Raw genomic sequence first — 20,924 nt, forward strand, 5'->3', positions numbered from 1 at the left:
GCCAGGCAGTCCCTGCACCAGTGTCAAACCACACCCACGCCAGGCGGGCGCAAAGCCCTGGTACAGCCCGCCACCAAACGGGGACACACTCTCCCTCCCATCCCGAGCGCATGGCCCAGACATACCCAGCGTTCCAGACCCCGCGGCTCTGACGCCTGAAGCCCCAAAGCGCACAGTGGACAAGCCCGAGAGCCGCAGGTATTTAAAACTGCAGATAAATCCCAGCTCGGCGCCCGGCCGCCTCACCTTCTACTTCTTCAGGGTCCTTGCACTCCGCTCTGACCAAGTTTACCCCAAACTAGTGAGCTAGACGGTCCCCAAAGTCCAGATTGCATTCTAACTCCCGCCAGCTACCCTTGGCCGGCCAGCCGGATAAGCCCTCTGGGAAACGTAGTCCAGAGGAGGGGACGAGCCGCCCAGGACCTGTGGCCAGCACAACAGTCTTTTCTGCTCAGACTTGTATCCCGTTCTAAGACTTCACTGAAAATGAATTCCCAGCCCCGACTGAACCTACCCCCAGGACCTGGGCGAACTGACAGGCTGAGACATCAGTAGGTAGCCGCTGGGGATAGCAAAAGAGGGCGGGCTGTGGAGGCTTCTGAGACGCAGCCCAAACCTGGGGAGCAGGGGAAGCCGCCCAGACTGCCCAAGCCTGAGCGCGCGTAGTTAACCGCTGCTGCGGTCCCAGACCGGACGCTGCCCAAGACCAGGGAGCACACGGTCCAGCGTTCCCTCCGCCAGGAGCCGCGCACTGAGCGCAGGACCGGGAGAGGGTGACCCCGGATTAGGAGTCTTCCCCCACCCGGCAGTTCAGCCTGAGCGCCAGAATCCCAGTAGAGCGGGGGGCCATGTCTGGGCTTGAATTCATTTTCTACTCCAGGGGGCTGCTGGGAAGTGCAGCCTGCAGGTGGGAATTCGGTGACGCCACAGCCAGGTCTCCTGGCTTCTCGCCACAAGTCCCGCCAGACCTGGCCTGGTGGAGGCTGAGCCCACCCATGGAGGCGACTGGGACGTGTCCCGGCCTAGCGGATCGGGGATGTGACAGAGAAGCGGCTGAAGGGGGGACAGTCTTGGACTCAGAGTGGGGACTAGAGGAGGTTCAAGAGAGACAACCAGTGGGTGTGGGATGTAAGTAATGGAATAGGAATGTAGTGGGATGCTATGTCATTAAGATTAATTTCAGAAAGATAAAGAATGGGAGAAATATGTTCGAGATGTAGTTTAGGTGGAAAAATTATTACTAAATTCTATATGCTATGTAATACTGTTCAGAATTTTTTAAACAAACAAGGAAAGATAGGCACTTGGGTAACAATATCTGTAAAGCTTAACATTTTCTATTCAGTTTGAGGGCATTATATTTCTTCATATTTTGACCATTATCATTTCCTTCTTGTGAAACATATTAAATTTTGTTAAATATAAAATGAGTGTTTCTAGTTAACAAACTAGAAAACAAAATAGTATGAGAATTCACAAATCTACAACTTAGTTCCAAAAGATAAATGAAACACAAAACGGATCAATAAAACAGAAACATTAAAAATGAGAAAAGCTAAATCACGGAGCGTAAATTTTTTTTTTTTTTGAGACAGAATTTTTATTTTTTTTTATGTCGCCCTCAGTAGAGTGGCATGGAATCACAGCTCACAGCAATGTCAAACCCTTAGGCTTTAGCGATTCTCTTGCTTCAGCCTCCCAAGTAGCTGGGACTACAGGCGAGCCACAATGCCCGGCTATTTTTTGTTACAATTGTCATTATTGTTTAGCAGGCCCTGCAGATTCGAACCGCCAGCCCTGGTATATGTGGCCAGCACCCTAACCACTAAGCTACAGGCGCTGAGCCAGTGTAAAAGAATTTTGAGGCTATTATATACAACTCTATAATCGCAGAAGAGGAAATTGTAGATTTTTACTAAAACTTAAATTACTAATTTCTACTAACAAGTAGAAAACCTGAACATAATAATAACCACAATAAAATTTACAGATATTTAAAAATGTGTGGAATTAAAAAGGTACCATATACCAGATGTTATAGCTGAGTTTTAGCTAATTTTTGGACTACTAATGATTGTTCAATTCATTTATATCGAGATTTATGCTCTATAATGAACTTTATCTAACTAGAATAAAACCTAATAAAGACAGGTGACAAGATGAGTATTAATCAGTTTCACTTGTGGTTATAGATGAAAAAATTCCAAATAAAAGGCTGATTTCAATAATGTGTAAAATTTATGGAAAGAATTATGTTGAAAGATTTCCTAATATTGGAAGAACATTAAGAACTCTAATGATAAAATGCATTGTATGAACAAATTAAAGGAGAAAAACAAATTTATATATGAAATGATGCCCCTGCCCCCTAAATTATCCAAATCCTAATCCCCAGAACCTGTGAATACACATACCTTACATGGCAAAAGAGTCTTTGCAGGTATGCTTCAATTAAGCATCTTTTGAGATGGAAAGATTAGCCTGGATTATCTGAGTAGGCCCAATAAGGGTCCTCATTAGAGGAAAGCAGGAAGGTCAGAGAAGCAATCTGACAACAGAAGCTGAGGGTAGCATTATGTGCTCTGAAGATGGAGGAGAGAACATGAAAAAAGGAATGCAGGCAGCTTCTAGAAGTTAGAAAAGGCAAGGAAATAGATTCTTCCCTCGAGCCTACAGAAGGAACACAGTTCTACTGACACCCGGATTTGAGCCCATAGAACCAACCCATTCTGGAGTCTGACCCCAGTCTCTGGATGAGGAACTCTCCCCTGAGAAGGAAGGGGTAGGGATGACCTGTCATTAAAGCCATACCCTTGATAAGATGGTCCTTCCTCCTTACTTGAGATGGTTTTCTTTCATCCTCCTGTTAGGATATAGAAACTCTTGCATTCCTTCTCCTGAACTTTATCTTTCACAGAAACAAATTCCCTAGTTCTGTTAAATATAGTTAGAGGAGAAACAGCAGATGGTTATATGGTAACACTAAAATGTCTTTGGAACACAGTCATTAATTATGCTCCAGAAGCAGCTGCTGAGGCTTTGCATTGGCACTTGCACTGGCACTGTGCCCAAAGCCTAAAGCAGCTGATATTCATCTGTATTTGTTTGTATATAAAGTTATCAATGGCCGGGCATGGTGGCTCATGCCTATAATCCTAACACTCTGGGAGGCTGAAGTGGGTGGATTGCTTGAGCTCATGAGTTTAAGACCAGCTTGAGCAAAAACAAGACCCCATCTCTAGCTGAGAGTTGCGGCAGGAGCGTGTAGTCTCAGCTACTTGGGAGGCTGAGGCAAGTGAATTGCTTGAACCAAGGACTTTGAGGTTTTATGGTACTCTACCCAGGGCAACAAAGTGAAATTCTGTCTCAAAAATAAAATAAAATGGCTTGGTGCCTAAAGCTCAAGCAGCTAAGGTGCCAGCCGTATACACCAGAGCTGGCAGGTTTGAATCTACCCCAGGTCTGCCAAACAGTGACAACTACAACCAAAAAATAGCCGGGCGTTTTTTGGTGGGCGCCTGTAGTCCCAGCTACTTGGGAGGCTGAGGCAAGAGAATTGCTTAAGTCAGGAGTTGGAGGTTGCTATGAGCTGTGATGCCACGGCACCCTACCCAGGGTAACAGCTTGAGGCTCTGTCTCAAAATAATGATAATAATAATAATATAAAATAAAAAAGTTATCAGTCAAAAGGGCATGCTATGGTGGTTAATATTTATATGGCTTATCAAGCTAAGCAAAAAGAAACGACTGAGGTTACTGACAACACTAAAAATTAAGAATTTTCATAAATATATTCCTCCTACGCTGCCCAGCCAATCCAATCCTAGGTATTTATCCAAGAGAAATGAAAATATATTTATACAAAAACTTATGCACAAATGTTCATGGTAGCTTTATTTGTAATAACGCCTAAATTGGAAACAACCCAACTATCATCAATGGGTAATTGGATAAACAAATTTTGGTATCATTATTCAGCCACAGAAATAAACAGAGCTGGGTGTGGACTAGCCTGGGCAACAAAGCAAGACCCTGTCTCTAAAAAAACACAAAAACAAAAACCCACAAAAATCTGCCAAGACATGTAACCATATGGATGGTTCTCATAATATCTGAGCAAATGAGGCCAGACACTAAAGACATTGTATGATTCCATTTATATAAAGTTATAGAACAGAGATATGAGTGGTAACAATGATATAAGGAATGAAAGGGAAAGATTAGGAATATTTTGTTATTACAAGGTATTCGCACTACCTGTAAAGTGTTATAAAGTTATTTGAAAATGGACTACATTGACCACCTCCTGAAGTTGACCTAATTTTCATAGACAGACATGCATCATATGTCTGTATCAGTACAAGAGGCCTAGTTCCTGATTTTGACCACCTTTGTACATTGACCAGTTTGTTACCGTTTCTTGGATGGTCAACTTACAGAGGTTCTACTATTTATTGCAAATTCCAAGGCAATCATTTAAAAAATTAAATATAATGTTTATACTAAGGAAGAAGTATATTATACTAAGAAAGAAGAGGAAATGGAATCACATACAAATATAAAATGCTTAATTAAAACCACAAAAGGCGATACAGACAGCACCGGGCAAGTGAGACCTGGACGGGCACTCTGTGCCTCACTGAGGAAAAATAAGAAAACATGGGCAAAGGAGACCCTAAGAAGCCGAGAGGCAAAAATGTCATCATATGCATTCTTTGTGCAAACTTGTCAGGAGGAGCACAAAAAGAAGCGCCCACATGCTTCAGTCAACTTCTCAGAGTTTTCTAAGAAGTGCTCAGAGAGGGGGAAGACCATGTCTGCTAAAGAGAAAGGAAAATTTGAAGATATGGCAAAGGCGGACAAGGCCCATTATGAGAGAGAAATGAAAACCTACATCCCTCCTAAGGGGGAAACAAAAAAGAAGTTCAAGGATCCTGATGCACCTAAGAGGCCTCCTTGGGCCTTTTTCTTGTTCTGTTCTGAGTATCGCCCCAAAATCAAAGGAGAACAACCTGGCCTATCCATTGGTGCTTTTGCAAAGAGAGGTATGGGGGAGATGTGGAGTAACACTGCTGCGGATGACAAATACCCTGATGAAAAGAAGGCTGCAAAGCTGAAGGAAAAATACAAAAAGGATATTGCTGCACACTGAGCTAAGGAAAGCCTGATGCAGTGAAAAAGGGAGTCATCAAGGCTGAAAAAAGCAAGAAAAAGAAGGAAGAGGAGGAAGATGAAGAAGATGAAGAGGAGGAAGAAGATGATGATGAAGATGATGAATAAGTTGGTTCTAGGGCAGTTTTTTTCCTTGTCTATAAAGCATTTAACCTCCTTGTACACAACTCCATTCCTTTTAAAGAAAAAAATTGAAATGTAAGGCTGTGTAAGATTTGTTTTTAAACTGTACAGTGTCTTTCTTTGCATAGTTAACACACAACGAAATGTGTCTTTAGATAGCCCTGTCCTGGTGGTATTTTCAACAGCCACTAACTTTGCGTGGTACAGTATGGGGGTTATAAATTGGCATGGAAATTTAAAGCAGGTTCTTGTTGGTGCACAGCACAAGTTAGTGGTAGTTTCTTTATCTTCAGTTGTCTCTGATGCAACTTATACAAAATAATTGTTCTGTTAACTGAATACCACTTTGTGATTGCAAAAAAATAAGTTGCAGCTGTTCTGTTGACAGTCTGAATGCTTCTAAGCAAATACAATTTTTTTATTAAGAAAAAAACCACAAAAGGCAAAAGGTAGCATAAGACAACTCTTTGTACATTGGTAATTTAGCTGTGATTTGCCATTTTCCCTATGTAATGGCAACTTTATGGGTAACCTTTGGGACACCCTGTGGAATTAGAAGTAGAGCCTGAAGATGTGACTGAATTACTGCATTCTCATGATAAAACTTGATTGGAGGGTGCCGGCCACATATACCAACGCTGCCAGGTTTGAGCCCAGCACGGGCCTGCTAAACAACAATGACAACTGCAACAACAACAGCAAAAAAAAAAATAGCCAGGCATTGTTGTGGGCACCTGTAGACCCAGCTACTTGGGAGGCTGAGGCAAGAGAATCGTGTAAGCCCAAGAGTTTGAGGTAGTTGTGAGCTGTGATGCCACAGCACTCTACCAAGGGTGACATAGTGAGACTCTGTCTCAAAAAAAAAAAACAAAAAAAAACAAAACTTGAATGGATAAGAAGCTGCTTCTTATGGATGAGCAAAGAAAGTGATTTCTTGCATGGAATCTACACTTGGTGAAATGTGTGGACACAGATGAAATGACAACAAAGGATTTATTAAATAGAATATTACATAAACTTCATTGATAAAGCTATAGGGTTTGAGAGGATTGATTTCAATTTTAAGAGTTGTACTATGCATAAAATGCTACCAAATAGCACCTTACGCTACAGAAAAATCTTTTATGGAATGAAAAGGCAATTGATGAGGCAAATTTCACTGTTGAGGCCATCAGTCTCTAAAGTTTATAGAAATCTTAAAGTAGCTCTGACCCTTCCCTCATTTCTTCTTTCTTCTCCCTGCTTTATCTCCCCCTTCCCACATTTCTGAGTGGGAAATAATCTTCCATTCTAGGATCTTGGCCCCTCCCTTCCACACATCAGTTTGCTTCAGCACATACTATTGCCATTCAACGTCTGGTTAAAGGGCTTTTCACCAGGCCCAGTAGGGAATCAATAGGACTTTGGATTCTCTTACTTCTTGAACCACTTTCCCTGATTCTTTGGTCTATAGGTCTTGTAATAATCATATTTCCCCACAAACAAAATTAACCAAAACTCAGGTTGCCTTTGGTAAACTGTGAAGCCAATTATACTAAATCCTAAGAGAAGGGCCATTCCAACATAATTAAATAAATCATGAACCTATCCTCCTGACACTAGAAAGTCCTATACCCCTTTCCTACTAATTCTTTATGGCAGAGTCCATATAGGAATGGAGACTCCCAACTCATCTTTTGAAAATCATAGTACGACTGCACAATTCCATAAAATATCAGAAAACTTTGATGTTTACTTCACAGACATTATATCTTAATCGTCATTAAGTGGATTTTTTTCTTATTTTTCAGAGCTATTTCTTTTTGAAGACATTCAGTCAAATATTAGGACATCGTCTGGACTTGAGAATTATAAGGACTGCAATTCTTATGAAAAGAAATGCAGACACCAGATCCATTTCTACAAAGTGTGTTTTTGGTTTTGGTTGATATTTTAACTAAGGTGCATATAATTATATTAATCACAACCCCTAGGTTATACACATGCTCACCACTGGTCCATGCTGGGCCCATATTGAGTTATTTAGTTGGTTGTTGTGGTAGGTTGTGATATTATAACACTTTTTTTTTTAAATTACTTTCTAGGCCCCTCCCTAGGGGACGATTAAACTTCCTGCCCACTGGTATCAGGTTTCGTAATCTGACTGCTGTGGGCAATGAAATGTTAAAGTGGTATGTGCCAGTTCAGAGCATAACCTGTAAGTGTTACATGATTTTGCAATTTCTCTTTTCCATCTACTGCAAGACTATTAAGTGTTGATCCTTCAAGCTAGGTCTTAGACTAAAGATATGTATAGCAAACGTCTTTCCCTAATTTAGTAAGTCATCTTTTTTTCTCTTCCAAAGGTTTTATTTAACAAAGAACCATTTTAAATAACCAAATACATCAATTCTTTCTTTTTAAATCAACTTTGTATGTTTTGAGATATTTCCCTACATCAATGTCTAAAAGATATCCAACTGTATTTAATAAGAGTTTTAAAGTTTTATTTTTAGCATTAAAATATTTTATTCACTACTGGGGGTTGTGGTGGGTGCCTGTAGTCCCAGCTACTTGGGAGGCTGAGACAAGAGAATAGCTTAAGCCCAAGAGTTTGAGATTGCTGTGAGCTGTGACACCACAGCAATCTACTGAGGGCAACATAATGAGAATCTGTCACACACACAAAAAAATTTCAAAATAGCCAGGCATTGTGGCAGGCACCTGTAGTCCCAGCTACTCAGGAGGGTGAGGCAAGAGAATCTCCTAAGCCCAAGAGCTGGAAGTTGCTGTGAACTGTGATGCCAGAGCCCTCTACTGAAAGCGACAAAGTGAGACTCTGTCTCTAAAAAAAAAAAATTCATTCACATGCAGTTGATTTTTGTGTATTGTAGGAAGAATTTAATTTCATCTTTTGCCAAATAAACAACTTCTTCTTATTCCACTGATTCAACTGTCTTTCCTTTCCCTGCTCACTGCCTCCATAATGAGTTAAATGGTGGTTACCCAAAAGATATACCCATATCCTAATCTCTGAAACTTACAAATGTGACCTTATTTGGAAAATGTGGCTTTGCAGATGAAATTAAAAATCTCAAGATGAGATCATCCTGGATTATATGGGTGGCTCATGAATTCAATGGCAAGTGTCCTTAAAAGAGACACACGGGGGGGGGGGGGGGAGGCGGTGCCTGAGGCTCAAGGAGTAGGGCGCCGGTCCCATATGCCGGAGGTGGTGGGTTCAAACCCAGCCCCAGCCAAAAAAAAAAAAAAGAGAGGGGAGGAAGAGGAAATGTAACACTGGGGAAGAGATTGGAATGATTTGGTCACAAGTGAAGGAATACCTGGAGCCACTCAAAGATGAAAGAGACAAAGAATCTTCCTTATAACCTCTGGAGTGACCATAAAACTTGTTAACATCTTGATTTCAGATGTCTGGCCTCTAGAACTGTGAGAGAATAAACTTCTGTTGTTTTATGGTCATTAGTTAATAGCAGCCTCTAAGAAAATAATATATGATCACATACCAAAATTCCATAAGTGAGAGGCAGTTTCTGGGTTCCTTTGCATTCCACAAATCAATTTGCTTATACTTGTGACAATATTACATATAATATTTGCTTTTGGTGTTATCAGGGAGAACTTTCACTTGACCATTGAATAACATGTAGTGACTGGATGACCAAAGGCAAGTAAAATGAAAGTGAAAACAAGATAAATTTGAATGCAGTTATTCAACAGGCCAGAAAACACCACTGCATTCCAGGAACAAGTTCTGCTTGGTCATGTTATATTATTATTTTTCAGGTTACTGAATCTGTTTTTTTTATTTGTTCGTTTGTTTTGTTGAGGATTTTATATCAATATTCATAGGAGGCATTAACCTATAGTTTTCTTTTCTTGTAATGCCTTTATTTGGCTTTGCCATCAGGGTAATTCTGGCCTGCTAGAATGAGTTAAGAAGTGTTTCTTCCTCTTCAAAATTTTGGTAGTATTTGAGAAGGCTGGTGTTTCTTTGTTACGTTTTGTAATTTTTTTTGCTGAGAACTAGGTATTTTGAGTATGACCTGTGCTACATTTGAAATCTAATTCTTCCACTCCCCAGGAATTTTGGATATTACTTGTTGAGGGCTGGAACAATCCATCTATGATTTTGCCATACTATTTCTGAAAAGTGTAAATTCATTATTGTCCTTGTTGTGTGTGGTTTCTACAGTTTTTGTTCTACTGTCCCTGTGGTCAACAAGTAAGCTTACAAAGGTTTCCTTAAATGTCTGGTTCCCCAAAATGGGGAAGGGGATGATTTCAAGTATACAGGAGGATGTGGATAGGGCATATACAAATGCCGCCTCATTTTACACAAGGGACTTAAATTTGTAGATTTTGAGATCCTTGGGGAATCTTGGAGCTAATCCCCCACAGATAATGAGGGGATAACTATACATTATAGAATCCAAAACTCTCGAATACAGTAATAGCCTTGGGTAAATCAATTATGAATGTAGCTAAAAGTTGAAAGCCCTAACTACACAAAACTATCTAAAGGTACAATAATTTATTAAAGAATACAAATTACAAAAAGATGTGAAGTGTGACATCAAAAATATATAAAATGGGGGAAAATGTATAATTTGTATAAGTGATTACAATGATGTCATTATCATATTAAAACGGCCCATTGTAAGTACAAGATGTGTTATGTAACCTGCAGGGTAACCCAAAAGCAAAAGCCTACAATAGAGGTAACAAAAGATTAAAAAAAAAAATTAAAAAGATCCAAACGGTATTATCACAGAAAGCCATTAAGTCACAAAGGAAGAAAGTAAGAAAGAAAGGAACAAAAGAACAAAGGATCTACAAATAACCAGAAAACAATGAACAAAACAGCCTTAGTAAGTCCTCCGTAGGCTTGGTGCCTGTGGCTCAAGCAGCTAAGGCGCCAGCCACATACACCTGAGCTGGCAGGTTGGAATCCAGCCCGGCCCACCAAACAACAATGGCTGCAACCAAAAAATAGCTGGGTATTGTGGTGGGGACCTGCAGTCACAGCTACTTGGGAGGCAGAGGCAGGAGAATTGCTTGAGCCCAGGAGTTGGAGGTTGCTGTGAGCTGTGATGCCACAGCACTCTACCCAGGGGGACAGCTTGCAGCTCTGTCTCAAAAAATAAAATAAAATAAAATAAATAAATAAGTCCTCTTCAATAATTACTTTTAATGTAAATGGATTAAATTTTCTTTTCCTTTTTTTTTTGGAGACAGTCTCACTATGCCGCCCCCAGTAGAGTGCTGTCGTTTCACAGCTCACAGCAACCTCCAACTCTTCGGCTTAAGCAATTCTCTTGCCTCAGCCTCCCAAGTAGCTGAGACTATAGCCACAATGTCCAGCTATTTTTTGTAGTTATTGTTGCAGTTGTCATTATTGTTTAGCTAGCCTGGGCCGGATTCGAACCTGCCAGCCTGGGTGTATGTGGCCGGGAGCTATGGGTGTATGTGGCCAGGAGCTATGGATTAAATTTTCTAATCAAAAGGCTCAATTGATAAAAAACAAGACACAATTTTATGCTGCCTATAAGAGATTCACCTTAAAGGACACACATAGACTGAAAAAAATATTCCATGCAAGCAGGGGTAGGTATAATTACTTTTATTTATTTATTGAGAGTCTCACTCTGTCATCCTGAGTAGAGTGCCATGGCATCATAGCTCACAGCAATCTCAAACTCCTAGGTTTGAGTGATCCTCTTGCTCCAGCCTCCCAACTAGCTGGGACTACAGGTACCCACCACAATGTACAGCTGGTTTTTCTATTTTTAGTAGAGATGGGGTCTTGCTCTTGCTCTTGCTCGGGCTGGTTTCGAACTCCTGAGCTCAGGTTATCCACCTGCCTCAGCCTCCAGGAATGCTGGGATTACAGGTGTGAGTACCACACCTGACCTAGCTCACGCCTGGCCTATACTTACTTTAGACAAAATAGAATTTAGGATAAAAATTGTGAAAAGATAGTCATTATAAGAGTTAATTTATCAAGAGGAGATAAAAATTATAAACATGTATGTGTCCAATATCAAAGCACTGGAAACAAATGAAAATAGAAATACAACACACCAAAACCTATGGGATGCAGCAAAAACATTTCAAAAGGGGCAGTTCACAGCACTAAATACCTAAATCAAAAAAGATCTGAAACAAACAACTTAATATTATGCCTCAATAATTAGTAGAAGAATAAACTAAGCTCCAAGTTAGAAGGAAGGAAATAAGAAAGGTCAGAGCAGAAAAAATAAAATAAAAGATTAGAAAAATTCAAAAGATCAACAAATCTGAGAGTTGGTTTTTGAAAAGGTAAATGAAATTGAAAAACCTTAGCTAGACTAAGGAAAAAAAGACAATTCAAATCAGAAAGGAAAGAGGGACTTACTTTGATTTGATTAATGATTTTGTCAGATGTTAACTCAGTCACTCATACCTATCTTATTATTTCTACCCCCCAGGACAGAGGGAAAAATGAATTTACAGAGAACAAATTATATCTGCTTGCTGACATACAATTAGTAAAAACATCCTTTTAAGATTTCAGATTCAGGTTCACTCTCAGGCACTTTATCTTACTTGAAAAGCTCAGCCAGTCTTAGGTGAGAGAGAGGTCCAAAGAAAAACCTAATGTGGAGGCAAAATTTTCAAATTCTCTGTTGACTCCAAAGCTACATACAGAAAACAGCAGATAATTTAAGGAATGAACTATGGGCCAAATAAATAAAGACAAAGAAATCACAAAGAAAAACAATAGCTTAGACAAAAAATAATGTTTTATGAACACTTACATGGGATTTCTTATGTAGGTAATATATGAAATTTGAAAAAAATATTTTTAAAAAAAAGTCAACAAAATATTAGGTATGTTGGCAAAACTGGACTTAGCACAAAACCTATTTAAGAAGAGACTATGGGGCTGGGCAAGGTAGCTCATGCCTATAATCCTAGCACTCTGGGAGGCTGTGGCAGATGGATTGCCTAAGCTCACTGGTTTGAGACTCACCTGAGCAAGAGCTACACCCCATCTCTAAAAATAGCTGGGTGTTGGCTGGGCGCCCATAGCACAGTGGTTATGGGGCCAACCACATACACCGAGGCTGGCAAGTTCAAATCCGGCCAGAGCCACCTAAACAACAATGACAACTGCAACAAAAAATAGCCGGGCGTAGTGGCAGAAACCTGTAGTCCCAGCTACTTGGGAAGCTGAGGCAAGAGAAATGTTTAAGCCACAGAGTTTGAGGTTGCTGTAAGCCGTGATATCACAGCACCCTACTGAGGGTGACATAATGAGACTCTGTCTCAAAAAAAAAAAGAAAGAAAGGAAAGAAAAGAAAAATAGCCTGGCATTGTGGTGGGCACCTATAGTCCCAACTACTTGGGAAGCTGAGGCAAAAGAATTGCTTAAGCCCAAGAGTTTGAGGTGGGACTGTGAGCTGTGACACCTCAGCACTCTACTGATGGTGACATAGTGAGACTGTCTCAAAGAAAAAAAAAGGAAGAGACTATGAAATGACAATATTAATTTAGATATTTAAGTTTGGGTAATTGTAATGTTTCTTTTCATTAAAATCTATTCCTGCTATTTAGACAAATCACTGTCAATCTTCAAAAATACCTAATGACATTCAAAATTGATATAGTCATGGTTGTATTTCACAACTTTAGTTTTAAAAAAATTACTTTCATGAAATCTACTTTTAAAAAGTGGAATTACTGTTCAAGTATAAAAGTTAAGGATCCCTTTTAACCAACACTCTCAATTCTCATCATCATTAACAGTTGTCTATATATGAAACAATACTGTAGAGATGGCATAATAAAAAAATTGCCAAAGTGAGGGCTGATTCATGTTTGTTACAGAGAATGAGACTCTTTTAGAGGAACTCTATTATTGCTGCTCAGGGTATAACACCACCATGACTTCCAATCAAATCTAGATATGATGTGTAAGTTAAAGACTGTGAAAAAAATAAAATGGTCTGTAAGTTAAAACTGAGACAATTTTATACAATTGCTTGTGGTGATATCAGAAAATAAAAAGTTTTGATTTCAAAATACTGTAAAAAATTAGACTGGGCATGTTGGTTCACGCCTATAATTCTAGCACTCTGGGAGGCCGAGGCACATGGACTGCTTAAGCTCATGAGTTCAAGACCACCTCGAGCAAGAGCAAGACCCTGTCTCTAAAAATGAAAAACTGAAGCAAGAAGACTGCTTGAGCCCAAGAGTTCAAGGTTGCTGTGAGCTGTGATGTCACAGCACTCTACTGGGGGTGACAGAGTAAAACTTTGTCTGAAATAATATATATATATATATTTACTTATTTAATATATAATTAACAATAATATTAATGCCTATGCTGGTTGTATGGAAAAATCACAAAGCAACAAAACTAATATATCAAAGTCAATTTCACAAGTAAATCTTATTCTTTCCCTAAAGACTCTAAATAGACTGCTAATCAGTTAGCTATGAACCTAACAAATTTGTTGCCAAATAATGCTGGAAACACTATGTGAACAGGGACCATAATTAGACCATTATGCCCTAAACTAGTAAATCAAAATACATTTCATTTATTACACTGGCATCTGATGTTCAAATGTTTAACAATTAAATATTTACTTGAATTTATATTAGTGAAAAGATGAATCCAATTTTAGAAATGTTAAAATGTAAAAAAAAAAAATGCACCACAGAATTGATAAAACATGGCATTTCAAGTTAAACAGCGAACAGAATTAATTTTCTGGAAAATTTTTTATGTAATATTTGAGCATCTGATAGGAGATATGAATCCACTATTTTTTTTAAGTGGTAAGATAAGATTTTATTAGACAGAAAAGAATACAGAAGGAGCAAAAAAGCACCAGAGCTTCTGGCAAAGGGGAAGACCCAAGTTGGAAGTCTCCCTGATAGGAATCCATTATAACATTTTTTTTCTTTGGGGACAAGCTTCCCCAGGCTCCTAATTCTAAGAAATAGCTAGAAAAACAGTATAATAACAACACATTCATATTATCATTATGTATCACTACCTTTTACAATTTATTTTATACACTATATCACTACCAGTCTTTTTTAAGGCATAAAAATTACAAGTAAAGCTGAAAGTCCCCTTCAATCAACACCCCCAAACTCAACCTTCTGCCAGAAACAAGACTGTCAATAATTTGGTATGTATCCTTTAGTCCATTTAAATAGTTTTACACGTTATAAAAAAAAGTTCTTCATAGATGATGTCATTCCAAATTATAAAATATCATATATTTCATTTGTGTCTTGATGTTTTGCATTCAACATGTCTTCAATGACTATTATGTAATGACATATTACATAATATGGATCTAGTTCATTGCTTTTAAGTGATGTATACTATTCTACTATTTGAATATATTACATTTTATTGATTACCATATTGATGAATAGGTCTTTTCAATTTAGATATATATTTTTTTCTTTTCCTCTTTTTTTTCTTTTTCTTGAGACAGGATCTCACTATGTTGTCCATCCTGGTCTCAGAATCCCAGGCTCAAGTGAGATTCCTGCCTCAGTCTCCCAGGTAGCTGGGACAATAGCTATAGACACATACCACTGCATCTGGCTAAATATATGTATTTATTCTGCAATATTTCTGAGTTTATATAGGATGTATATACAGAAGTGGACTTGTAAGGTCTTTTTGTCTTTTAGATAAAATGGTTCCTAGCCTCCACAGACAACATCCTCAATTTTTTCTCAATGGTTTCTGAATTTCACATCACAGTATTCAAATCCATTAGAATACTGTAAGGTTGTATGTAATTTTATGTTATTTTGCTTAATATGGAGAATCAAATACTCCAACAGTTTTTATTGACTAGGCTGTCATTTCCATATTAATGTCAGGTGATGTCAGGTCTAATATACATCAAATCAAGTTCACATATTCATAGGTCTATTTCTAGGAAATCTGCGTTTTAAAATCTGCTATGGAGCTCCTGATGCACTTATACCACACACTTTTTAAAAAACTGTAACTACAGATGTGTAGTGTATGGTGAAGGTATCTCCTCTGCTCTTTTTCAAAATTGTCTCAGCAATCCATAGAACTTAACCTAAATTTTAGAGGCATTTTGTAAAAATCCTAGAAAATTTTTGTTAGATTTTGTTTTAAACTCCAGTCTATAGATTTTTAGAATTTAGACTTTTATGATACTGAACTTATATAACTATGTATATGGTATTTTTCTTCATTTATTCAAGTCTTAAAACCTTCAATGAAGCATTAGAATTTTTCCATAAAGTTCTCGTTCATTTTCTTGAGCTTACACCAATATATTTTAAGTAAAACATATGTTGAATTTAAGAGACAGTCTTCCTTCATTTAGTACACTTGGCGTTTCTCACCTGTATGACCTCTCTTATGTATAGAAAGGGATGCTCTTTGAGAGAATGCTTTCCCACATTCATTACATTCAAAGGGTTTCTCACCAGTATGACTTCTCATATGTATAATAAGTAAAGAGCATTGAGAAAAGGCTTTTCCACATTTATTACATTCATAAGGTTTCTCCCCTGTATGACTTCTCACATGAAGAGTAAGGGATGAGATTCGAGAGAAGGCTTTACCACATTCATTACATTTAAATGGTTTCTCTCCAGTGTGAATTTTTTCATGCTCAAGAAGATTTTGTCTCTGACTAAAAGATTTCCCACATTGATTACAATGATAGGGTTTCTCTCCAGTATGAATTTTTTCATGTTCAGTGAGATTTGATTTCTGACTAAAGGCTTTCCCACATACCATGCATACATAGGGTTTCTCACCAGTATGAATTCTCTGGTGTCGAATGAGGTTTGACATCTGTATAAAGGCTTTCCCACACTCATTGCATTCATAAGGTTTCTCTCCAGTATGAATTTTCTGATGTGTAATAAGATTTTCTTTCCGGCTGAAGGCTTTCCCACATTCATTACATTCATAGGGCTTCTCAGCTGTATGATTTCTCATATGTACAGTAAGGGATGAACTTTGAGAGAAGGCTTTTCCACATTCACTACATACATAGGGTTTCTCACCAGTGTGACTTCTCATATGTATAATAAATACTGAGCATTGAGAGAAAGCTTTTCCACATTTATTACATTTGTATGGTTTCTCCCCTGTGTGACTTCTCATATGCAGAGTAACAGATGACATTCGAGAAAAAGCTCTACCACACTCATTACATACATAAGGTTTCTCCCCAGTATGAATTTTCTCATGTTCAATAAGATTTTGCTTCTGGCTGAAGGATTTCCCACATTCCTTGCATTCATAGGGTTTTTCTCCAGTGTGAATTCTCTCATGTTCAATGAGATTGGATTTCTGACTGAAGGCTTTCCAACAATCCTTACATGCATAAGGTTTCTCGCCAGTATGAATTCTCTGGTGTCTAATAAGGTTTGACATCTGAATGAAAGCTTTTCCACATTCATTACACTTATACGGCTTTTCCCCTGTATGAATTTTCTGATGTGTAATAAGATTTTCCTTCCTGCTGAAGGCTTTTCCACATTCCTTACATTCATAGGGCTTCTCTCCAGCATGAATTCTCTCATGTCTCATGAAGTCAAATTGATGACTGAAGTCTTGTCCACACTGATTACACTTAAATGGGGATACAACGTAGGACGAGCAATGGTAAAATGGTTTCTCGTACTCATTACATTTATAATTTTTCTCTCTTATACAGCCTTTCTCATAACTATTTAAGTCTAAATTATGTTGCAAACCCTTATCAAGTGAGTCAGATTCAAAGAAACTCTGTCTTGAAGTAACGTCTGAGCTCAGAGGAAATATTTTTGCAACTTTTTTACATTCAATGACTTTTTCCTTAATCAGAGTTTTCTTGGAGATGAGTGTGATTTTCCTCACAAGTGTTTCCTGTTGCTTCTTGATCTTTTCATCAACTTCCCAAACTTCTAAAATGGAGGACCAAAAATTATTACTTGTAAATTTTTCTACCACTATACTATTAATGACATTACAGAAATTTGCTAGTGTAGGGTTTACTCTTTTATGTTGGCGTTAGTCAACTAATATGAAATAAATATAAATGCAAATGGCTCTGTGGTTTGAGAAGTTAACTCCTATAGAAAACATTATAGGCCCAAGTACACTTGACTGATTTTAAAAATGTTCTTGTGAAGTGCCAAAAAATGAGTAATTAAAATGAAGGGTGAACATAAAAATGGACATGGAGTTAAATGACTACAGAATAAAATTAAACACATTGGACTGAATGCATATATTTGCTTCTTTCTAAAATTTTCTTAAAATAATAGTAAAGAATAAAGGATAAAGGATCAAACCCATAAGAAAGAGGATATAGAAAAGTAAATAAGGTGACTGAGAGATTTCAAGAAAATACTCCAACATGAAAGGCACACAGTTCCCTATTAACACAGTAGCACTAAAAAGTTAAAGCAAAAGTATCAAAAAGATGTAAATGCCAATAAGTGATGAAAGTGATCTGGCAAAAAATCACTTGAAAAGCTCAAGAATTAGAGCTTTCAAGTACTTAAAAACAGAACTAAACAGGCACAAGGCAAGGATATTTCCTCTCATCACTGCTTTGTTCACTGGTGATATGATCTCTATGTAGAAAATCGGAAGGAATCAATAAAAAAAGTGAACTAATAAAGGCTGAAGAGGATGTGGAATAATAGGAACTCTAACTCATTGTTGGTGGAAATACAAAATGTTACAGCCACTTTAGAAAACAATTTGGCAGTTTATTACAAAATAATAAACATACTCATACTATATCATTCAGTAATTGTACTCCTTGGTATGAACTCAATTGGTATGAACTCAATTGAGTTCAAAACTTACGTTGATATAAAAACTGCCATGTGGAAATTACAGAACCTTTATTTATAACTGCCAAAGCATGTGCTTCAGTAGATACATAGATAAAACTGTGGTACATCCAGTAGACTAATCAATGCTAAAAACAGATTAGCTATCAAGTCATGGAAAGACACAGAGGAACCTTAAGGGCACAGTGCTAAGTGAAAGAAGCCAATCAGTAAAGGCTACCCACTATGTGATCCTAACATACTGGAAAAGGAAAAACCATGAGAGGGTAAAATATCAACCGTTGCCAGAGATTACAGGAGAGGGAGGAATATACAGGAAGAACATAGAGATTTAGGGCAATGAAACTATTCTGTATGATACTATAGTGGATCTATTTCATAACCCATAGAATGTTCAACACCAAGAATGAAGTCTAATGTATACTATAGACTTTGGGCGATAACAATGTGTTAATGTAGGTTCATAGATTGTAACAAATATACTTTTGTGGTGCAAGATGTTGACAATAGGGCAGGCTGTGCATGTGATGCAGCAGAAGTATAAGGGGGCTCTGTCCTTTTTTTATTAAGCTGTAAACCTAAAACTGATCTAAAAAAATAAAGTTTATTGATTAAAAAATCTGCGCGCAGTGGCCCTTGCCTTAAGTCCCAGCTGCTGGGGTGGCTTGCTTGAATGCAGGAGTTTGAGACCAGTCAGGGCAAAACAGTGACACCCTGTCTCAAAAACAAAACAAACAGAAACAGTAGGGTAAGAATAGGACTACAAAGAAGTATATTAATTTAAAGTCTGAATAAGGAGCAGTTAGACCCCAAGGAAAATGTTACGGATCTGATTAAGTAATATCTATTCCAAACGTTCACTATTTTTCCATCCTGCAAAGGCTAAGGCAGTTAAAACTACATTTTCTAGACATTAAATGCATGAAGGTTCTCACATGATTTAGATTTGCCATGCACTCATTCACGCATTTTAATTCAGAACTAAATTGGAAGAAGAGAGTGAACACTTTGCTTATGAGATTACAACCGTAGTGGCAAGGTTCTGAAGCCACAGCTGCAGAAGCATTTTTCTGGCTCAACCCAAAGTAACTTCTTGATCATTTTGGGAGAATGAACTACCTTCAAGCTTACTTTTGTGTAGAGTATTGAGACTCATTCCTAGACCCTTAGAGCTTGTCTCCTCAGTGCTCCCAAAGATTCTATAAGCCATTTAATATCATCATGTATATCCCTTCCTTCTTAAACTAGCAGCTAGGATATTCTTTTCTCTGTAACTTAACCTTGACCAATATACCATGATGCCCTGATTCACAAAGGAACTGGCCATGTCTCCACAATGCAAGGCTTGCTTTCTAGAGAAAATGAACAACAGAAGCTCTAAACTTAGGAAAAGTAAAGCAGATGCAAAGAAAAGGTCTCATACTAACTAAAAAGGTAAAAATTATGTGATTGTTCATATATTAAACAGCAAAAGACTTCCAAGCCTTTTCTGTTGCTTAGCCTCATGAATGCTGACATTCACTTCCAGACAGGAAGGAGATGAAAAGATCAAAAAATAAAAGAACTATAGTTACTGGCAGTTAAAACTATACACAAAACTTCTGTGTTCCAATTCAACATTTCTACAATACAATTCACTAGTCAAAAAGCATAACAAAATTCTTTGTTAAATACAAGATCTTTAGAATTTCCCTTTTATCCTTTTCATGCATCAATGAGGTAAACCAATGGCACTGATGGATTCCTTACATAAAGATTTTGAGAGTGGCGCCTGTGGCTCAAAGGAGTAGGGCACTGGCCCCATATGCTGGAGGTGGTAGGTTCAAACCCAGCCCCGGCCAGAAACTGAAAAAATAAAAATAAATAAAAATAACAGCAAGGTGGAATTAGCTCTTAAAAAAAAAGAAAAAAGATTTTGAGAGTTATATTTAGATTTAAAAACCAAGAAAACAGAAAAGTAAGGAAAGTATAACTCTAAGAATGACAAGAAGTTATACATGGATAGTTATTTCCTGGGTCGGTAGTAGACAGTATGTCAACAATTATAACAAAGGAAGTATTGAATTAGCCAAAAATTGTGATGTATCTGTATTCAGGAAAAAAGGAAAGGAGAAGTGGTGGTGGTGTAATAAAGAGTCCTAAACCTTACTTTCCATTTATATCAAATTGATAAAAATTGGAAAATTATCAATATTCAGGGAATATTCATATATTCAGGGAAGTCTAACTTCTCTACTTTCTACAGTGATTCCTCCTTTGCCCTACAATTAACCATTTTTATTAGCTCTTAAGTTATTCTTCCACTATTTAAAACAAAATACGTATACACACACATACAGATATACGTATACTTATATGTGACATACATTTGGCCCTTGAACATGGGGAATTAGAGTGCAAAACCTCCACAGGGTTGAAAATCCATATATTAGGATATCCTACTAATAGCCTACTGCTAAAGCCTCACAAAATGCCCAGCCTGAGCAAGAGTGAGACCCCATCTCTAAAAGCAGCTGGACATTGTGCCAGGTATCTATAGTCCCTGCTACTTGGGAGGCTGAGGCAAAAGGATCATTTGGGCCTAAGAGTTGGAGGTTGCTGTGAGCTGTGACACCACAGGACTCTACCAAGGGTGACAAAGTGAGACTCTGTCACAAAAAACAAACAAAATAAATAAATAAATAAAATGAGCCAGGTGTAGTGGCTCACACCTATAATCCCAGCATTTCACATTTTGGGATGCTAAGGTAGGAGGATCACTTTGGGCCAGC

General features: G+C 37.9%; 1 protein-coding gene across 6 annotated transcripts in view; it reads right to left on the reverse strand.

The window, feature by feature from the left end:
- The window catches only part of ZNF568 (zinc finger protein 568), a 64,923-nt gene that overhangs the window by 17,574 nt on the left and 26,425 nt on the right, over nucleotides 1–20,924 (reverse strand). For 2 of the 6 annotated variants that reach the window (XM_053605070.1, XM_053605072.1), the window contains one exon: nucleotides 14,131–17,253. The exons of 3 other annotated variants lie outside the window; for them this stretch is intronic. In XM_053605070.1, coding sequence (XP_053461045.1) covers nucleotides 15,674–17,253 — 1,580 coding nt within the window. In that variant the 3' untranslated portion in view covers nucleotides 14,131–15,673. Of the gene's footprint in view, nucleotides 1–125; nucleotides 341–14,130; nucleotides 17,254–20,924 lie in introns of those variants that run through there. One more of the 6 variants, XM_053605071.1, reaches the window with a different exon arrangement.

Source organism: Nycticebus coucang, chromosome 10, assembly GCF_027406575.1.
Source record: "Nycticebus coucang isolate mNycCou1 chromosome 10, mNycCou1.pri, whole genome shotgun sequence".
Classification (NCBI taxonomy): domain Eukaryota; kingdom Metazoa; phylum Chordata; class Mammalia; order Primates; family Lorisidae; genus Nycticebus; species Nycticebus coucang.